We start from the raw sequence: 21,269 nt of genomic DNA, 5'->3' as shown, positions 1-21,269 counted from the left end.
GCCGTTCTTCTCTTATCCAGAGTAACAGCAGGGAAAGCATTAAAGAGTTAAATCACGTTGTTTGGTAGGCAGTTAAGAATGTGAGTCAAAATTGCCACTGCTTTTTGTTGTTGGTTCAAGGATACGGCTGTGAGGATTTTGATGGTATGCGCTGCGTGGATTTTAGGCGCCCCATTGCAGCAACATGTTATCAAAATCTGAGAAAATTTCAGCCTTTTTGGCATTCATTCAATCAATTGGCAGTATTGTTTGTTTGCTATTACCTTGGTTGCTGTCATGTTTGCAAGGGCCCTGCAGAACATGGCAAACCTGGCACTAGCTGCTCAAAAACAAAAAGGGGAAATTGTAAAATTGTATGGAATAGAGACAGTGGGTTATTTTGACACTGATAATGTCTCAGTTGCTTTTTTATTTGTTCTATTACTTATACCTTGTTTTTACTTGTTCGGTTCCAAAGGTTCTTTTTGTGCAACAGGAAGGGGGAGATGCAGGAGCGGTCTGCAAACTGGGACCATGCGCGGCAATCAGTTAGCTGAGGGGAATTTGCTCGAGCTTGTCTAGACAACAATTAACATGATGAGGCATGTTTGCAGAGCACAGGGGGGTGGGAGACGGCTGGCGCCAAGGAAAGGTAACACCTTGCAGTTAATTGATGGTAGTTAACCACCAATCAGGGATTGCCTAGTATGCAATGCTTAGCTTCAAGAACCAATCTGTTTAAAACGCGCAGCTTCTGAAAGTCTATAAAACCTCGTGCTTCTGTACAATAAATTGACATTTGCTTGCATCAAGCTGCGTCCCGTCTCTTCATTCGCCGCAGTTACATGCTCGAGTAATTTTCGAATACAAGAGAGAGCACAGCTTAAACATACGAGTGCAATGCTAACAATTATTACTATAAGCAACACACTTTACAACAGCCTTTTAAACTACCAGAAGACCGCCCTAATAATAGAGCACCATAACTTTGTCCATTAATTATCAGAGGTCCTCGGACACGAGTTGCAATTTTTTGTGTTCGGTTGTCAATTAATGTTGCATCTACTGCTGTTGCCAGGTCCAGGCCGAGGCTCCCTCGGGTGGCGGGTTGTAACACGGTGTCTGTCGATAAGAGTTGGTCATGTCTCCTGGAGGGGGTGTCGTGAAGGTGACAGGAGTCGCGATTGGGGTCGACGCGCTGCGGCTCCTCGCGCTCGGTTTCTCGTTTCCCGTCTGCCGACAGACGTTGGTCTTGTGGGTTCCTTGCTGACAATTTCGGCACCACACTTGACGTTGTCGACATCGGTCACGGGTATGTCCTGGCTTCCCACATCGATAGCAGAGGAAGTCTCGGCGCGTGGTGGTCACTGGCTTCGGGGGCACGGTAGCCCCAGGGGGGTGCAGAGGCGCAAGCGCTGCAAATGCCTGACTTTGGGCTTGCACTAAATCTCTCCCTACTGCTTGGATTGCTTCCACTAGCAAGGCTTGCTGACCTACTGGCACCCGACTCATTCGCTCTAGCATTGTTTCTACAGAAGAATCTAAGGGCAGGGTTACTAAAATGCCTTTGGTGTAACTGTTACTGTTCTCCAGAATACACTGGCACAATAACTGCCCTTTCATAAAGTTAGGTGTATCTGGTGGGCTCACTGTGGAGGCCTGACTCATTCACTGTACTACGTAACTGACTTAATATTTTCCAATCAAAGCCTCCCAGGTTCCCTGTCTTTGGTTAGCGGCATTCATCTGATACATTACAGGGAAAGCTTGTAGGGGGTTGACTTGATCAGCAATATAAAATATTCCCTGACCAGCCGCTTCTTGTGCTATTTTTTGCCAATTAATGTGCGTAGAACGCACCAGTTTCTTTACTGTATTTTTTTTTGTTCCTTTTTTTTTTTTTTTTTTTTTTTAGAATTTTGTATTGACTGCCCACTGCTATTTTCTTCCTCAGCAGCACTTTCGTCAAATGTGTCCCTGCCCTCTGGCCCCCCCGAGGCTACTGCGCCGAAAAAGGGGGGAGGGGGGGGCGAAGGACACGAAGGGTCTATAGGTGGTACAGTGGGCTCTATAGGTGGTACAGAGAGCACTGTTTGTGATAAAGAGGGTATTGGAATGTGATTTTCACATGGCATAATTTTTCCTGCATTAGGATCTGCGCTTGCAAGTCGGCTTGTTACTGCCGCAGCAAGGCGCTTTTCTGCTTGATATCTTTTTACACAATTAGTTACTTCACGCCATGATTTCATCAATTCTTTTGCTGCCTTATCGTCATCTATAACTAAGTCCCACAAGCAGTCCCTAAACGCACGCCACTCCTCTACTTCAAACATTTTTTCGGGGTCTGTAAAAAACCCTTTCGCTTTTCCCATAGTAATTAACCTGGCCAGATCTTTTAAAGGGCCTACTCCCGGCTTTTCTAAAAAGCATTGTAAAAGAGCGAGTGCTACCTCTTTTTCCATTGCGCTCTTAAAACAGTCCTTTTCCTTGATTAAGATGCAGCCTTTTCTCTGGGTAGACACTCACGGACGGCGAACCTTTCCTTGATTAGTCGTCGGTTCAAGCACGGATCGAGGTACGATGCCTGCATCAGTCGATCTTTGCTCCCTGGTCGCTGCTACCAGTGCTTCTCCGTCCTCGCTGTCCGGTGAAGAACAAGGATTGGGGGTCCCTGTTCGGGCGCCACTTGCGACGAGCGAGGGGAAGCAAGCAGCCGACTCAATGTGAGTGATAAAGCAAGCTTCAATTTATTACGGCGCAATTATGTCTTATATACAGTTCCAGTTAATTTATGCCTACAAATCATCTGCTAATTGGCTAAGCTCTAAAGGGTTACATTTTCATACGTCCTCCTATTTGCGGTTACAGCGGATAGCTAGCTACATATATTTTTTTCTCTCTTGTCTACGCGAATTCCTCAAAGTTATTTACAACATTAGGCACAAGGTCAGTGCCTTTCTCAGCTTCCTTATCAGCGTGCCTCAGCACAGCTGCAAGGCCTGCTTCAGCTAACTTACGCTAACTTTGTTTCTCAAAGATCTTTAAGGGAGTCATGGCCGTGATCACACAGCCATTCTGCAACATTAGTCTCAGACTTAGTCAACAGTATATCAGTTAGGATCGCCTAAAGAACCATTGTCCAAAATATCAGCAAAAGGTGATCTTAATATGATGTTATAAAAGTACCCATTCACCACCGATAGAATTTTTACATGGCTTTTGATCTAGCAGCAGTCTAATGTTTATTCACAGTTTTAAGGTGGATCACAAGATTTTAGCAGTGCTTAATCATTGACTAATTTAACATTTACAACCTCTGTCAATAGGATTTACTACAATCACAACAACTTAATTACAGATCCAAGACAGCAACATTCATACTATACTTGCTATGGGGTATCTAAATCAACTTACACATGCACGCACACAGATATACACACACATATAGAGGTATATATATGTATAAATGTATAAAGATATATGTATATAAATGTATAAAGGTGTACCTGTTAAAATTTCCCCTTGAGTTCAGTGAAATACTCACTTCAAATGTCTTGGCATTTCTCAATGGGCAAGGGTTGAGTCTCAAGGAGTGGAGGGATTCGGCCCAGGCCCCATCATCAGCTTTTGGTGACAGTCCTCTGCACTTTGCAAATTTGAGAGTTTATGAGCTCTGAGAGGTGTCCGCTAAGAGGGCAATGCTGGTTGCAGCCTGCTGCAGTCCACGAGAGCCCAAAGGGCCTCACTTAGGACCACTGTTTATAGAGTTGCAAGATGATTGGCTTTAGTGATCAGTAAATTTCCATCCTGGACACAATCTGGGTCCATAATTACTGGAATTTTCAAAATTCCAGTAACAATGGTACTGTTCCACTCAGGCTACGATTCAGGTAAGGAACATTTCAAGACTGTCAGGGGATGACTGATTATTCCCACTCTCATTCCCTACCTTGGCCAGGCAACAGGAGTTCCTGGTATGGTCAGTGCTGCTCCCTACCTTAGACATGCAAGAGTCCCTGGTGTGGTCAAGGCATGCTTAACCACCCAACTCATTACACAAAGACCAAGGCCTAATGGGAATTCCTGAGATCATAGAGCAGCCCAGAGGAGGGGGATGGGGAAATGCACCACCGCACCATATGTGGGAAATTGAATCCCTTGGACAGGACAGTCATTTGCTGCCTGGATGGCAACAGGAGCCTCTGTTGAAAGGATCCTTGCAAATGTCTTACCTGTGTGCAGTTGAATCCATTCCACAGTAGGAACTGCTTGGGAGGAGCCTGCTGGCATGGCCATGTTTTCTACTCAGGATGTTTATTAGCACATTTAAGCAGATAAATAGTGTCTATCAGCTGGCCTGTGCACAGCAGAGACTGCTTGGGGAATCTCCAGGACTGTCCAAAATTCCTATTTGTACAGTTCCTGTAAAGAATAAGGCAAATACTTTGTTGTGGAGGCAGCTGAGAGTTCAGTCACCTTCTCACAGGTCAGTGCATTGTCTCAAATCAGTGCATTGTCTCATCTACGCAGAATCTAGCTGGGGAGGTCCTGGATCTTCCAGGGAATTAATGAATAAGTTAATGAAATGTGTATACAGGCATAGACTGATGCCCAGCTATGCCACTACTGTGACAATTTCCTTCTTACAACAGAATCGTAACTGAAATTCCATAAATTTGACTACAGCTGTACTTTTTATTTTTTATTTTATTTGAATAAATATATTTGTGCTTGAACACTCTGTAAGTCCCTATTTTACTTGGAAAATGGGTGCCTCTTAGTTTTTCACGGTGTTCTTATGCAGAACATCCTCACCGTGGTAGTGGACCTGTTTTATTGATCCTGTCCATGTTACAGTATTTCTTGACATCAGTCTCCTCTCTTCTTTGTGACTCTTTTCCTTTCACTTTCTGCTTTTCTCTGTCCAGATCTCTTACCTACCTGTCATATCTGCCATTTCATGATCATCTCATGTGTCAGTTATTCCATTTTCTTATCTGTAAAAACTGCTCCCCTCAGAAATGTCCTTAAGTTTCATTCTTCTTCCTGTAATCTTCTCCAAAGCTTTGGTGTTCCAGTTCTCAGGCATCCCCTCACTGTCCCTCAACCCTTCTGCCCTTTGGTCCTGCTTGTTCCTTTTTGGGGACAACAGCTTTCCTTCTGCTTCCTGTGGAGCAGACACTAACAGTTGTGGAAGGATCTGACTGTGTTGCTGTGCTACAGGGTTGCAGCTGGGTTTCAATACAGAGCACTGAAAATGTGGAGGATCTTCCTTCCCCCAAGTACTCCCTAAGAGATCTGAACAGTCTTCTGCATGGAGCACTGCATATCATGCCAAGCTAAATATAATTATCTTCTGTAAGTCTAGGCTAGTACACAAACATGCAAAAGCTACATGGTAAGCAGTTATAGGACTAAATGTGCACAGTACATCTTGTTTAGATGGCATATTGACTATATAGTACTAATGTTATCAAAGTAGTTGCATTTAAATTTCAAGCGGCCTTTGGGAACAGAAGATTAGCCCATTCACTAGAAAACATACATAACATTAAAAAAAAAAAAAAGGCAAAAAAGCACTTTTTTTTCCCCTTCTGCCAAGAGTTTCAAGTGACTGACATTTTCTTACTGGAATTTTCCTCATAATTAAATGCAGTGGTAGTTGCGCATTGCTATTCAGAGTTAATCAGAAAGAATCAAAATAGTTCTGCAAAGTTTAAGCCACTTCTGTAAAATTACCAGTGGCTTAGATGTTTTATAAACTGTTTTAATACTGAACCTTTAGGCAGTGGAAAAACAGAAGTAGGAGAAAGTTTTAAATTACCAATGAACCCTCAGGTGACCGAGCAATGTGGTAACTGTGGGAAAAAGATGGAGCATGGCAGAAAAGGCTTAGAAAACAAACAAATGAAAAAGACAAAGGAATTGCAAAGGAAGTAAGAACATAAGAAAACCCAGCACTGGCATAAGCCTGCTGGACTGTAGACCAGCAAGCTGGAAACCTGGCCCAGATGGAGGAGGCAGACATGGGAGATAAGATGTGGGACAAATGAGGGCAGAGAAGAGAGCTTAGGAAAGCTGGCTCTTCTCCATAAAGGCTTCCAGTGTCCCTTCTGGGTTAAGGATAGTTCTAAGTTTTGCTTTTGGGGTAGTCATTCGGAATGGATAGATAAAAAGTCCTTCTATATAAATTAATTAAGGAAGAAAAATATGTGAATTTGTGTATTTGTTTATTAGTTTGAGTTGAGGGGTTGGGGGCCCCTTTGTTCTCACAGATTTACCTCTATCTTAAATAGATGACAAATTGCAGAAATCTTTCCTTGTCTTGCTTGGGTTTTTTCCTGGTTATTTCCAAACACAGTTGTCTATTTTGGCACCAGGTTAATTTCACAATGGAAGTGACTGTTTCCAGCTGAATAATGCTCTGAGGAACGTAATAGTTAGAGATGGAGCAGTAGATTATTCCTTCATAATGGCTGGATATATAGGGCATTTCTAAAATAGCGCTCTCAAACTGGTGTCAATTTTTAGATGAAACTGTTTTAAAGTAGAATTTGTTTAAGGGAATGTATTTGGATGAGTGAGTCCTCATTTCATATGGCTTGGTATAAAGTAAATAACATTAATGTAGTTACTCCGTGTTACAATTTTAACTGCTCTTGCAATATCACTCTTTTATATGCGTGCTCTCACATATTCCCTTTCTGTGTATCTCTCCACTCTTCCTTGCCCAAGAGAAGTTTGTATATTTATTGGAGATGTTGGAATATGCATCAAACATAAATGTGGTGTTTATTTTCTTAGGATTTGAATTTTTTGAAACAAGTGCCAAGGACAACATTAATGTCAAGCAGACATTTGAGCAACTCGTGGATATCATCTGTGACAAAATGTCAGAAAGTCTGGAGATGGATCCCACCATTGCTGTCAGCAAGCAGAACACATGGCTAAAGGACACTCCTCCCCCACAGCAGCCCAACTGTGGCTGTTAATGCAACTATCAACAAAGGCAACTCAGTGCTGCCAAGAGAGTATTTATGAATACTCTATATGCCTTTATTTATACTATTATTTAATTGGGAGAAAAGTATTTTATTTTACATCAGCAGCTGGTTGAGCATGTATATGGAGATAGAGATGTTAGTTTGAAAGGACAATCCTTTTTTTAGCATCTGGCTTTTGTATGTAGGATGGCTATTAGTTTCTCTTTTCTTTTTACTGTTTTACATTACACTTACTTCAGCTGGTGTCATATCTTCAGACCACATTTGTCTAGAATTGGATTTTGCTTCATGGGTTTCCAATTATATAGTTGAATCCTTAAGGTAGTGGCCAAGGTGATTTAGAATAAGCTTCCTGATGGCACTTATATTTTCTCCTGATAGAGCAGCTTTGGTGGGCACCTGGCATTCAGCCAGGGTCAAACAACCACATTATGTCTATACAGATATAAATATTGCTAGTGGAATAGTCTCTTTATATTCTCACCCACAGACAGAAAAGATGGCAAAAAAAATATATTAGATAAGTATATGCCCACATAGTAAATACATCAGGAATACGAACTTTTAGAGACAGTCTCAATGCACACACTACTGTTTGGATCCAGAGCTCTCCAATGATGCTTACAGTCTCTAGAGGGGCTGGTTTCTATGAGTTTTTTAAATTAATTATGTAGTAAGTGACATGCACTGACAGCAGAGAAACACCTTAATTAAAATGCTCGGGGGGGGGGGGGGGGGGGGACGACGGGGGACGGGGAACGGGGGACGTATGATGTTTATTCCAGCAATTTCAGGGAACACGTACTTCTGATGTTCTGGTTTCAGGAAGGAGTTGTCCTGGTTTCAGCTGGCATGTAGTTAACTTTCTTCTTAAGAGCTAGTACAGTGCTGTGTTTTAGATTTGGTGTGAGAACAATGTTGATAGGACACTGATGTTTTTGGTTGTTGCTAGGTAATGTTTATACTAAGTCAAAGACTTTTCAGCTCCTCAGGCCTTGCTTGGGAGAAGGGAATGGTTTGGGTTGGAAGGGACCTTTAAAGGTCACCTAGACCAACCCCCCTGCATTAAGCAGGGGCATCTTCATTAGATCAGGTTGCTCAAAGCCCCGTCCAACCTGACCTTGAATGTTTCCAGGGATGGGGCATCTACCACCTCTCTGGGCAACCTGTTCCAGTGTTTCACCACCCTGTTCCTTATATCTAGTTTGAATCTGCCCTCTTTTAGTTTAAAACCATTACCCCTTATCCTATCACTACAGGGCCTATTAAGAAGTCTGTCCCCAAGCACAATAATTGATTGCAACTCTCAATCTTCATGGACCTTTGGAAGCTAACTCTGTAGCAGCTGCTCTGCACTTGGCACTCAGGCCCTGCTGTAGGGAGGGAAGGGAGACAGGTATCCTCAGGCTTTCCATCTGTTCTCCAGAATAATCCGATGTTAGTGGGAGACAAGCCATACAACGATATATAAACCTACCAACCAAAAACCCCAACTCAGCTTTATGATTGGGATTTTGAAAACAGTCCTAGAGGTTAAATATTTGAAGAACTCTGAGACAAAACAAAAGAGAAGAGTCCTGGCTACAGAAGACTCCTGGCTTTTCAGGCTTCTGAGTGCTTATTTGAATACTAGACTTTTTATGGCCATGATTATTGGCATAGTAGGAATATAATAGCAGTAATTAGTTATAACATCAGTAAAAATAAGATCTTAACATTTGCCATATTTTATTTGAACTATTGAGCAGCTCGAAAAAGACACAGCCCCAAGAAATAGAACAATTTTTGGGAAATAGCTCAGGATCTTTCCTCCTTCAGGTACCAATGACTGTCATGGTTTAACCCCAGATAGCAACTAAGCACCACACAGCCACTCGCTCACTCCCCCCACAATGGGGGAGAGAATTAGAAAAGTAAAAGTAAGAAAACTCATGGGTTAAGATAAAGACTGTTTCATAGCTAAAGCAAAAGCCGTGCATGCAAGCAAAGCAAAACAAGGAATTTATTCACCGCTTCCCATCAGCAGGCAGGTGTTCAGCTGTCTCCAGGAAAGCAGGGCTCCATCATGCATAATGGTTTCTTGGGAAGACAACCACCATAACTCCAAACATGTGTCTCCCTCCCTTCCTTCTTCTTTCCCTAGCATTATATTGCTGAATGAGAAAATTAGCCAGTACTTAATCTCTCTGCTGACTCATGGATGGTGTCAAATGCCCTGTGGGGGTGGCTACAGCAATGGAAGCAGAGCAAGTGGCAGCGCAGAGGTAAACCCATCTGGGCTGCTGAATTATGGCAAGATATTGTTGCTCGGGTGGAGAACCTGGTTGTAAAAGTACATCACATAGATGCTCACGTACCCAAGAGTCGTCCCAATGAAGAATATTGAAACAATGAGCAGGTGGACCGGGCTGCTAAGATTGAAGTGGCTCAGGTGGATCTGGACTGGAACATAAGGGTGAGCTATTTGTAGCTCAATAGGCCCATGATGCATCAGGACATTTAGGAAGGGATGTAACACACAAATGGGCTCATGATTGAGGAGTGGACTTGACTATTGATGCCACTGCACAGGTTATCCACGAATGTAAAACGTGCACCATAATCAAACAAACCAAGTGGCTAAAGCCTCTTTGGTATAGAGGACAATGGCTGAAATATTGATCTGGGGAAGCCTGGCAGATTGATTATATCACACTACCGCAAACCTGGCATGGCAAGCATTATTAGTCTGAGCCATCCTCAGGCAAGGCAAGGCAAGGTGAGAGGAGGACATGGTCACATCTTACATGAGCTTGGGCATATCCTGAATCATGCAGCATGGCTACAAGTGCAAATATTCTCCCAGCTTTGTTCTGGGATGCTGGCTGCAAAATGGTCATCTCCTGTGCATGTTATAACAAGGAAAAATGACCCCAGGATGCCCCTTGCTACAGCCATGCTTTGCTTGTACTCCATTGCAATGGATTCCAGACTCTCCCTGCCTCTTTATGACCATATAGACTCTAATCAGTGGTGACAATACATTATTAGCATATATCTTTTTAAAGAAATTGAGTGATAGATAAATAGTTCTTTATTTAAATAAGATTAATTAGTTGCTTTTCATTTTGCATCAAGAGACTAGGAAGAAGAGTAATAGCAAAATCAAAGAGGGAGAATCTCTCCTTTGGATTTGTGAGACAACTAAACACCCAGGCCTCCAACATGTCTGATCTTCTGTATGGGATGGGGAGGATGGGGGAAGCAGCTGCCAGAGTAACATTGTTCATTAGACTGCCAGTCATGTTATAAGGAAAAGGCTCATATAGAGTACAACAGCAGAATCAGTCAGTAGATTAAAAACTCCTAGGATCTTTGTATTGACGCTCAGACATTGTCATAGAGTTCAAAATTAGTCAGATTAATTTTTAAAGTGTTCACATCAAATATTTGGAGGTTTTCAAGATCAGACTGGATAAAGCCCTGATCAAATTGCTCGGACCTCTTAGTTGACACTGTTTTGAGCAGGAGGTTGGGCTGGATGACCTGCTGATGTCCCATCGAACCCAATTTATCCTATGTGTTGAAGTTCAAGTAGATAGTAGATCTTTTCTGAACAATCAGGGTTACCTACTGTTGGAAAAGTAGGCTTTGATTTTCCATCACAGGTTGGCTTTTTGAGCCACGTGTTTCACATGAAATTGAATTTTCTGTTATAAAGTTTGGTCAGATTTAGATCAGAAGCATCATGATCTCAGTACCTCTCTCAACTGGAACCTGGCTACTGTAGAGAAAATGAAACACAGAAAGGCTTTTGGGAAGTAACTTATTAACCCTTACCCAAACATTCTAAAAATTTAGTTTGAATTCTGGGGAAACTAGCAGGATTGGAATTTTCATTCTATTAAAAATTATGCCTTGGCCTGTTTCATAGGGTGGGATTTCCAAAAGCAGCCTGTGTCAGTCTAGTTCAGTTCCTATTGACTTATGTGACAGAACTGCAATTTTCTTAAATGCAAGTAGAGACTAATACTAAGAACTTTTGGAAATCCCATCCCAACCTGATCAAGGGCCAAAATTTAAACAATCAATGGCTCGTTCTTTACACATAGTCACTGATTATGAGTTGTTGGAAGAGACAAAGCAGGATTTGGTTAGATCCTTCATCTATCCGCTGTTGTAGCACAGTTCCAGCAAAAGAAAGTAGAAGGTTAAAAAGAGATATATTTTAGTGATGGAAGAGGGCTGGATCATTAAATTGGAACTTGAGATAGGAGATCCAAAACTGTTTCCAGCCACATCACAATTGTTGGTGCACACACTGCACTAATTTGTTGCCACTCTCAGCACAGAAATAGGACTGAATGTCATGGAACCTTATTGATTTAGCCACAGATAACCTCTTCAGATGAGATTTAAGCCACTTGGTGAGATACAGCAGTTGATACACATAACGCATTAAATTTATGAGAGATTAGATGCCTGTGGACAGGGGGTCCTGAGCTCCAATAGTGCCAGCTGAACTAATACTATAAAACCCATTTTCCAAGTTATGATCTAGACTAAAGCTTTTAGCAGCAGGCTAATCCTGTGCATGGGTAATGCACCAGTCTTATCGTGCTCTGACAATGTCTTGCTTGCTGTATGATCAAACTAGTGCTCACAAAATGCCTTGGGAGCACGAAAAAGTATGGGATGTGACTGGCTCCTGTGGTGCCTCCTGGCACTGACCCACCAAATGGCTAGCAAGCCCTGCTGAGCTGAACCTTCAAATGCATGTTTTCAATTTTGATAAGAGTTTGTCTTCACAAGCGTTTTGATCCTTATAGTGCAACTAACTTATTACTGATTTTGTTGTTGTTGTGTTTATTTAGATCTGTTTGACTGGTGTTTGAAATAGATGAGCTAGCCTGATTTTCTGTCAAAATACTCTTTCTCTCTGAACAGCAGTGTATGTGAATGATACCTGGAACTGTTTGTTCCTTTGTCCTTATAGTTAATGTAATGCCTAGAGAAACTACATCTATGTGGCCTTTCCGGAGCATCAGTATGAAAGATTTTCTTTCCAGTTTGCTCAGCTCTGTATATTCAGCTGTCCCACATGCACCTTCTTTATTTTAGGAATAAAGTGCTACTTCAGGGTGCACAAAATCTGCTGGAGTTTGATCCTAACTTTGAGAATGCTTTGAATTTAATTGTCATTTTTAGGGAAAAAAATAGTGGTACAAATTCTACATATGTTGATGATACCTTTGTTACTTCAATAGCAGACAAACGATGTTGATTTGCATTCCAAAAGAAACACCCCCCCCCCAAAAAATATCTTCCCCTCAACTTCACTTTTCTATATTTGTGAGAGGCAAGTTTTATTACATTTTTAAGGGCATCAACTGAATTACTGTTCTGCTGACTGACTGTTAGGACAGATTCCTTCATGGCCTGTTTCCTATAGACAGACACACAGTGTATGTACCTAGTTCCTCTTTATGATGACAGATTCAGCAGCGTGAGACCATGAGTATGCAAATCCTCAGAGATAAACCCTCAGGGGGTGTAAAGCAACAGATCTTCACTTATGCCAACAGGGGAGTGAGTTGTGTTGATTTACACCATTTTATCCATATGCATAGTCTCTTCAGTACATGCTGACTCCAGATTCTCCATGGTTCATCATTTGTCAAGTCTCATTTAAAGAGGCAACTCAGTTCAATTATTTCAATGATTTTTACCAGTTTTCTTTATTGAGGAGGGGTAAATGTAGTTAATCTTTGCAATTGAAGCTGTTTTGTTTTGTTTTTTTTAAATTTATTTATCCATGGATGTTCATTGAAGCAGAAATTGTAACTACACATGTATAGTATACACATATACACAGCAGTACATCTTTGACACTCATTCAGTTCCCACTGCTACTTGTTCATTTTCAGTGCAGCCTTCCCTAAATGCTACAGTGGAATTTATCTGTAATTTCTCATTAGCACCAGAAATCAACTTTGTTACATTTGCAGACCATAGGTTTATTATCCATGATTAAAACAGGTGTAGATGGTTTGTCATTTATAGAATAAAGTACCTGGTATTTGATTTGGGGAGGAAGCATAAGTCCTAATCTTCCAGTAACTTCAGGATCATGCATAACATGCAGAAATGAAAACTAGGGATTGCTTATCACTTCTGGTGATAAATTTCCTCAAGTAATTCTGACATGTACACACAACTAGTGTTAAATGAAATGTTTGTGCTGTAACTCCTGTTTAATATTTTGTCAGTAATGTCAGATGTGTTGTGGCTCAGTTGGACTGTCAGAATGTGTAACCTATATATTAGTGTTCATGGAACGGAAATGTCTGAAATGTTGCATGAAAATATGTTATAAAAATAGATATGTTTTCTATTTTTTAATACCTCAAAACTGAGGAATCATGGGCCAATAAGTGCAATATTTAATGACTTAGTGTATATAAACTTGTGTGAAAGGAAGTGTCCTGTATGTGTGATAAACTGTTGATGAAGCCTGCGTGGCTTAAGATTTCCAGTAGCTGAATGTGTCTTGTAGTAAAATTTATATAGTAAATGCTTTACCAGTGTAGTGTAAAAATACTCAATTCTTAAGTCATTCTAGCTATTTTTTATATATTAGATGATAGTAAAAGATATTTGTATGTTTACTGCAAGTGCATGTCAATTTTACTTTTAGATTTGTGTCCTTTTTGAAAATGATCATGTTACACCAATGCTGGTAGGACAGTGCTTTCAGTCAGAAGATGCTTATAACTATTTTTAAAATATCTGCCTATATTTTTAAAGCATATTCTCTAGAAGCATTAAAAGAACCTCCTAGAGCTCAGCAGTTAGAGTTATTTATTCTTAAAGAATCAGTTACATGCTCTGTCTGCCTGTATTGCATAATATCATGTGGGTATGTTTTCTTTAATCTGATAGAGTTAACTCATAATACTTATCTTAAATATTAAATATTAAATACTCTTGCAGATGACTTGGCAAACTTCAGTTGGTGCACTGAGTTAACATTTTTGGGAACAGCTTGAAGGTCACAGTAAAAATGGTCCAGTACAGTGGATGGTGACCTTAATTAGTTACTTCTGCCAATTAAGTTTCTTAACTTTTCTAGATCCTAAAGATGGAAGATACGTCCTTAAATATATTGACTCAGACTCTTCACTCAACTGTTACATGTCTCTCAGTGTTGAACAATTCCATTAGCAGTAAAGCTATAGTATAAATGGAAACAAAATTCAACCCATTACCTAACCATGATATTAAAAAGAAACATCCAATAATTTCTTTTTCCTTTCCAGTTATCCTTGCATATGTCTAATAATTCTCTAAGCAGACAAGCAAGGCCATCACTATTCAGAAAAACCCTTGGGTACATTTGGGACTTTTAACCCTGAATCACTGATCTGCCATGGGCTCCCATCTCTACCTATGTACTCTGCAGAGAAGCTCATTCTGCTAATTCTTGCTACACCTCTGGTTTCAAAGGAATGTGTCATGCACCTTGGGATTTGTTAAATAGAGATGGGCCACTGAGTCTGGACCAAGGAGAATAACTGTTTTTGCTGAACAATTTTATAAAAAATTGTTTTCATTAGTAACACATTAAAAGGTACATAAGTACATTTTTAGTTTGATCTGATGCATTTTTGTGACAACGTACAAGGTTGATTTAGGTTTGGGTTTTGTGTTGTTTTTTTAATTAGCCTGATCAGACAAAGAATCAAACTCTAAGGCCTACTAGAAACCAGTAGCATGGGTTTCCTTTCCTATGTCATTGAATAGTTTCTCTGCCAAAGCAAAGTAGCCAGATTGCATTAAGTAGCACAGGAAGGTACTTGCAATGACCTGAGCAGCCCATAAAATTCTTCCTGTTTTTTACACCTTCTGCCATGAAAACGTCTGCAAAATTATAAAGAGCAGAGTGAAATGAAAATGTATTTGGAAATAAATTTAGGATTACTTAATATAAAAGGAAGTTCTGAATATCTTTATAGCTGAGCAGCAGACAAAGTAGCAGTTATATGAGATACCACTTAAATACAGATATACAAGCTGCTACAGGACTGAGAATGCATTACCTAAACTTTTTATTGCTAAATGACCTGACTGTTCAAGGGTTGGCAGATAATTTTAGCTAGTATTTTTATTACTCCTCATAGGCATGTGATTACATACACAAAGATAAATGGTTACCTTGAAAATATGTAGCTGTTCTGGCTTCCTCAAGCTAATTTACTTGCTGAATTGTTCTTTAAGAAAAGTTGAAGAACTTGCTTAGGATACATTTTTGAGGGGGTGAGACTCAATCTGTCCCTCCTCCCCCAACTATTACTGCAATTTAGTGACTGTGGTTCTAAAAAATGTTTGTTTAAAATTCTTCTGGGTGACAAATTTTGTGAATCGTCTGCATACATCCATGGGAACTCTTGTCTGAACATGAGGTACAGGTTTTATCCATATGCAGAGTTTTAATTCTATGTGGAAGTAGAGACCATGTGTATTCCATTGGATATTCTGTTTGTGACTTCTGTATACCAAGTGGATTATGTTTAATTTTTTGTTGGAAGTTTTCCCTTTTGTGTTTACAATAAATATTCAAGAGACTATATTAATGAATGTCAGTTGTGGTGACATGGTCTTACCCCCCTTCCTCTGTTTATTTCCTTTCACTTACTAAAACTGTGAGAGAATTATTTCAGTTTGATAAAATAATGGACAATGATAACACAGTTTCATTAATATCCCCTCAGTAGCACTGGTGAGTCATAGTTCTGTCTCCATCCCACAGAATTCACTGGAGATTTTGCCCTAGGAGTCTGCAGGAGAAAGATTAGACATTTCCCTACCAAAAGCTGTTTCGTGGCAGGCTACCCACTGGCCTTTTAGCATGGAGTAAAATTTTTTCTTTCAACTTTTCATTGTATAATCTGTTAAACAGTGTCCGTGCCTTTTGGATGCTGCTGTTAGTTTGCCATGCAGTCTTAGTCCATATGATCCATCTTAATTGTGGGAGTGGTAGTCACACATAGTGTGATATATTACTGTCCAGGTATTGCTTTTTCTAGACACACAGCCACCTTTGCATTAGTTTGAACCCTACTGTGACTCCTGAATTTACCTTCCCTTCATATAAGTCCTAATCTTCATACAATCTGTTGATCAGGTCGCACTGTCCCCTGTGCCCCCCAGCTCCTGCACTCAGGGGTCCACCTGCAAATTCCCTTAGTTCATGTTCCCCCTCATTATTCGACTGTTTCAGTCAAGCCCCTCAGTTTTTTCTAGTATATTTACATCTCATCTGCAGAGTAAACATTGCATATTAATATGAAGTTCTCACTCAACACCAAGTGCTTCCTAGCTTATTGCTCAGGACCCCATATCTTTAGACAGGCTTCTTCTGAGGGGTCTATCTGTGCAACTCACTGCCCTTACTCATAGAGTTTCTCTTTCTGGCACCGATGCTTGCCATCAAATCACACCTGAGAATGAAACTCCCTCGTTCCTCCCAGCTACCAGAAAACTTAGTGTCTTCTCCATCCACCTTTCTCATGCTGTTGTTCTGTGAGATGGGCCCTAATGTGCTTTCTGTGAGAGACCATATCTCAAACTGACTGTCTCAAAGTTTGTTAGCTGAGCTCCTGCAAGACTTAATAGTTGTGAACAGATAAGGAGCCAACAGCTGCCTGACATCAGTTTTCGGCCAGGGTCAAGGAAAGGCCACACCAAAGGGACCAGGGGTGGGGAATGTAATGGAAATACCTTTAAATTGTTGCAACCCATGATTTGAGTTTCATGTTATAGGAATGACTATAACAGGAACCACATGAACCATTGGAGGACAAGCCTTATAAGAAGCAGTGCAACTGCAGCAGTGACCTGACTTGAGCTGGATTTGGTGCCCAATAACTCCATGCAACACACCACCTCTCCTGTCCTGAGTGACCACCATAAGAGATGGAGCCCAAATTCATGGGCTAAACGAACTCACTGGTCATTTTGTGGACATTTGTGGACATTCTAAAGACATTTTACAGGGGTGCTCCATAGATTAGAGGAATGATATCTGTATATTATATCAAAGGATGGGAAGGGGAGGGTGACTGGCTGGGCATCAGTTGGTTGGTGGTTGTTCTGGTTTCAGCTGGGATAGAGTTAGTTTTCTTCTTAGTAGCTGGTGCAATGGTGTGTTTTGGATTTGGTGTGAGAACAATGTTGATAGCACACTGATGTTTTTACTTGTTGCTGGGTAATGTTTATAGCAAATAAAGGACTTTTCAGTTTCTTAGGCCTTGCCAGTGAGAGGGCTGGAAGGGCACAAGAGATTGGGAAGGGACACAGCCAGGACAGGTGACCTGAACCAGCCAAAGAGGTATTCCATACCATATGACATCATGCTGAGTATATAAACTGGGGGAAGAAGAAGGAAGGCGAGGGATATTTAGCATTATGGCGTTTTTCTTCCAGAGTAACCATTATGCATGATGGAGCCCTGCTTTCCTGGGGACGGCTGAACACCTGCCTGCCTATGGGAAGTAGTGAATGAAATCCTTGCTTTGCTTTCCTTGCATGCGCGGCCTTTGCTTTACCTATTAAATTGTTCTTATCTCAACCCTCGAGTTCTACATTCCTTTCTGATTCTCCTCCCCATCCCTCTGGGTGAAGGGGGAGTGAGTGAGTGGCTGCGTGGTGCTTGGTTGCCGGTCAGGGTTAAACCACGACAGTCCTTTTTGGCACCCAACGTGGTGCTCAAAGGGTTTTAGATAACAACAGATTTGATTGGAATGTGCTACTTTGAATTTAGTTTATAGTTGTTATTGCTGTTTAGCTATTAAGGGGCAGGTTTCTGTGCTTACAATGGGGCTTTCTTGCTTGCCTTACTGTATATTAGAGCCTAGTGCTCATTAGTGGCTGCTTCTTGCTTTTACTGCTTGCTGTACTGCTTATCATATTACTGTGATGTGCCTTGGAACATTTTGATAACAGCAATGGTGATGCACCAGGGCTGTCAGGTGGCCAGGGCATGGCTGCTGTTCCTGTGCTGCTGTACTGGACAGGCTGGAACTCCAGTGTGAACTCAAGTCAAAGGGACTGTGACCTGTGGATGAGCCCACGTGGGAGCAGGACACCCCAAAGCCCCTGTAGCCGTGACTAAGTCCATGCCTGGGCAGGTATATCTCGGAGTGTCTGTGGCCATGGTTGTGTCTGTGCTGCAGCAGATATGCCTCTGAAGGAATTGTGGCCCAAGGATGAGTCCATATTGGAGAAGGTACACCTCAAAGCATCTGTGGCTGTGGATAAGTCCATGCTACAGAAGGTACACCTTGAAGCATCAGTGGCTATGCATGAGGTCATGGTGGAGCACCTCAAAGCTTGTGGCCATAGATAAGCCCACAACAGAGCAGGTACAGCCCTGGAGGGATTGCAGCCAGGGATAAGGCCATGCTGGAGCTGATTTACTTCTGAAGGGACTGTGGCTGTGGGTAAGGCCATGTTGGAGCAGGCCTATGTCATGGCCCATGGATAAGGCCATGTTGGAACAGGTGCACCTCGAAGTGGCTGTGGCTGTGGATGAGTCTATGCCACAGCAGGGATACCCCTGGAGAAACTGTGGCTTGTAGCTGAGGCTCCACTTGGAGCAGGTTGCAGTCTGCAGATAAGTCCAAGCCGGAGCAGGGGCAAGGGGAGGAGTTCATTGCAATGTTAAACCCTACGGGGTGGTCCAAAGGGATCAGGGGTGGAGATTGTAATGGATATACCTTCAAATGGTTGTAACCCATGATTTGAGTTTCATGTTATAGGAATGACTATAGCAGGAACCACCCGAACCATTGGAGGACAAGCTTTACAAGAAGCAGTGCAACTGCAGCAGTGACCTGACCTGAGCTGGCTTTGATGTGCAATAATCCCACACAACACACAACCTCTCTTCTCCTGAGTGACCACCATAAGAGATCATGTTCATGGACTAAATGAACTCAATGGACATTTTGTGGACATTCTAAAGACATTTTTACAGGGGTGGTGCATAGACTAGGGGAATGATATCTGTGTATTATATCAAAGGATGGGAAGGGTGATCCTTGTTAACAAGGTTGTATTGGAAAGTGTAGCATGACATAAATGGTATAGAATAAGGGGTGGATACTGTCCTGGTTTCAGCTGGGATAGAGTTAGCTTTCTTCTTAGTAGCTGGTGCAGTGCTGTGTTTTGGATTTGGTGTGAGAACAATGTTGATAGCACACTGATGTTTTTACTTGTTGCTGGGTAATGTTTATACTAAGTCAAGGACTTTTTCAGTTCCTTGGGCCCTGCCAGGAAGAGGGTTGGAGGGGCACAAGAGACTGGGAAGGGACACAGCCAGGACAGGTGACCCAAACCAGCCAAAGAGGTATTCCATACCATGGAACATCATGTTTGTTATATAAACGGGGGGAAGAATAAGGAAGAGGGGGACATCCAGCATTATGGTGTTTGTCTCTCCGAGTAACCATTACACATGATGGAGCCCTGCTTTCCTGGAGATGGCTGAACACCTGCCTGCCAATGGAAAGTAGTGTATTTCTTATTTCGCTTTGCTTGTGTGTGTGGCTTTTGCTTTACCTATTGAACTGTCTATCTCATCCCACAAGTTTTCTCACTTTTATCCTTCCGATTGTCTCCCCCATCGTATAGTGGGGGGAGTGAGCGAGTGGCTGTGTGGGGCTTAATCGCCAGCCAAGTTTAAACCATGACAAATATTTAATTCTTAATACTAAAACAGGGTTTGCTTATGAGCAGACCAACTAATATAACACATTTCTCACAGTGGGACACAGTAATGATACATGTTAATGAAGTGGTTTTATGTCATGTATAGTGCTGCAAGCTGTGTTATACTGTGGGAAGTGATTTAGCAACTCACTATACAGACAAAAAGTTGTACATTTCATTTTCTCTCCACTGAGAAACCCAAAGTTAAATCATCATCCTTCAAAGCTACTTCTAGACACGCACAGTGCACATAATCATCAAAAATTAGAATTTGAAAGGAGGTGGAAAAAATATTTACAGGAAAATAATATTTATGGAAATAATAAGAGGCAAAATACAGTTTGCACTTGCACATCTTTTGACTGTCCCCATGGTTTCATTTTCCAGCTGCTTCCAAATAAATGATCCTGTTAATCGGCAATTTATGTTGATTGCACAGACTGTTGCTGGAACTCTGAGTAATGACCCTAATCAGTGCAGCTGATCCTAAGTCTGGTATCTGAAAAGCATAGCTGTGAAATAAGGGAATACGGAAGTCATTTACTAAAGGAACTACAGCATCTGCTTGAGTATATTATACTTTTAAGTAAATGAGCAATTTGCTATCACTTTAAAATATTTTTTGCTTGCCATTTTGTGTATATATATACATATATATATCAGGAAACAGATACAGATACATACATATGCCCTCACATTTGCTGTTTTTCTTTCTTGCAATGACATGCTTTTGATAATTTTTTTTAGGAAAAAAAATAGTTAAGCAAGCAATGTTGATGCTGAACGAGTCTTTTTAGTCCTACACGTTTCTATCTAATACTTCTCACTGCATCAGCAATGGTCCCTTAACCCTGGACTGCACCACTCTGCTGAAGAGCCTCTCTTGCACTTCTGGGGTTACCTATTAGCCTCCCCTCCTTCAGCCTCACAGAGCACCTGCACAGCGATGATATTTTGGAGGTACAAAGTTTTTACAGGCAAAGTAAAGTTTTTTTGGTTTGTAACAACACCGATAATCCGGCAGCTATAATTTAGCTTGGTCACACAGGGTGATTTATTTCTCCTTTTTCTCTTTTAAATAACAAATTCATATTTGCAATATATATGGCAAGTGTCTGGCAACAAGATGTCCCATTTCAGAGAATTTCTCATTATACAATTCTCTAGAATTCTGGATTGACTCTGACTTTTTACTGTCATATCTCATGAAATTAATTGCATATTTGTGGCCATTAATCCCTTTTTGCCTGTTTTGCCAGGAATACCTTCAAAGTTTCTCTCATTTCTCAAATTTGCTGCTTTGGTTTTTATTTCCTCTATTGGTTTAGCTTTAAAATTTTTTTTGAATATAAATAAATTCTGCTATTGCTTCTCTTACATCTGATCTTGGTTTTTGGGTTATTTTTCTCATTCAGTATTTTGCACAACCTCTTTCACAAACAACTCAGTCTTATATGCACATAATTTGTGTTCTGAAATGCCTGTGTCCACGTTTTGATGAAGGAGTTAAGACTTACTAGGTCATAGAAGCCACCC

At 41.1% G+C, this 21,269-nt stretch overlaps 1 protein-coding gene across 1 annotated transcript in view; it reads right to left on the bottom strand.

Annotated features, from left to right (window-relative positions):
* Window positions 1-21,269, bottom strand: part of LOC121080416 (ras-related protein Rab-3C-like) — a 184,877-nt gene that overhangs the window by 39,250 nt on the left and 124,358 nt on the right. Inside the window, 1 exon segment of the mRNA XM_040578436.1 lies at window positions 20,953-20,998. Within this exon segment, the coding sequence (XP_040434370.1) occupies window positions 20,953-20,998 (46 nt within the window).

This window comes from Falco naumanni, chromosome W (genome assembly GCF_017639655.2).
Source record: "Falco naumanni isolate bFalNau1 chromosome W, bFalNau1.pat, whole genome shotgun sequence".
Taxonomy (NCBI): Eukaryota; Metazoa; Chordata; class Aves; order Falconiformes; family Falconidae; genus Falco; species Falco naumanni.
The sequence above is the reverse complement of the archived record's forward strand: the minus strand, read 5'-3'. Positions and strand labels throughout refer to the sequence as shown.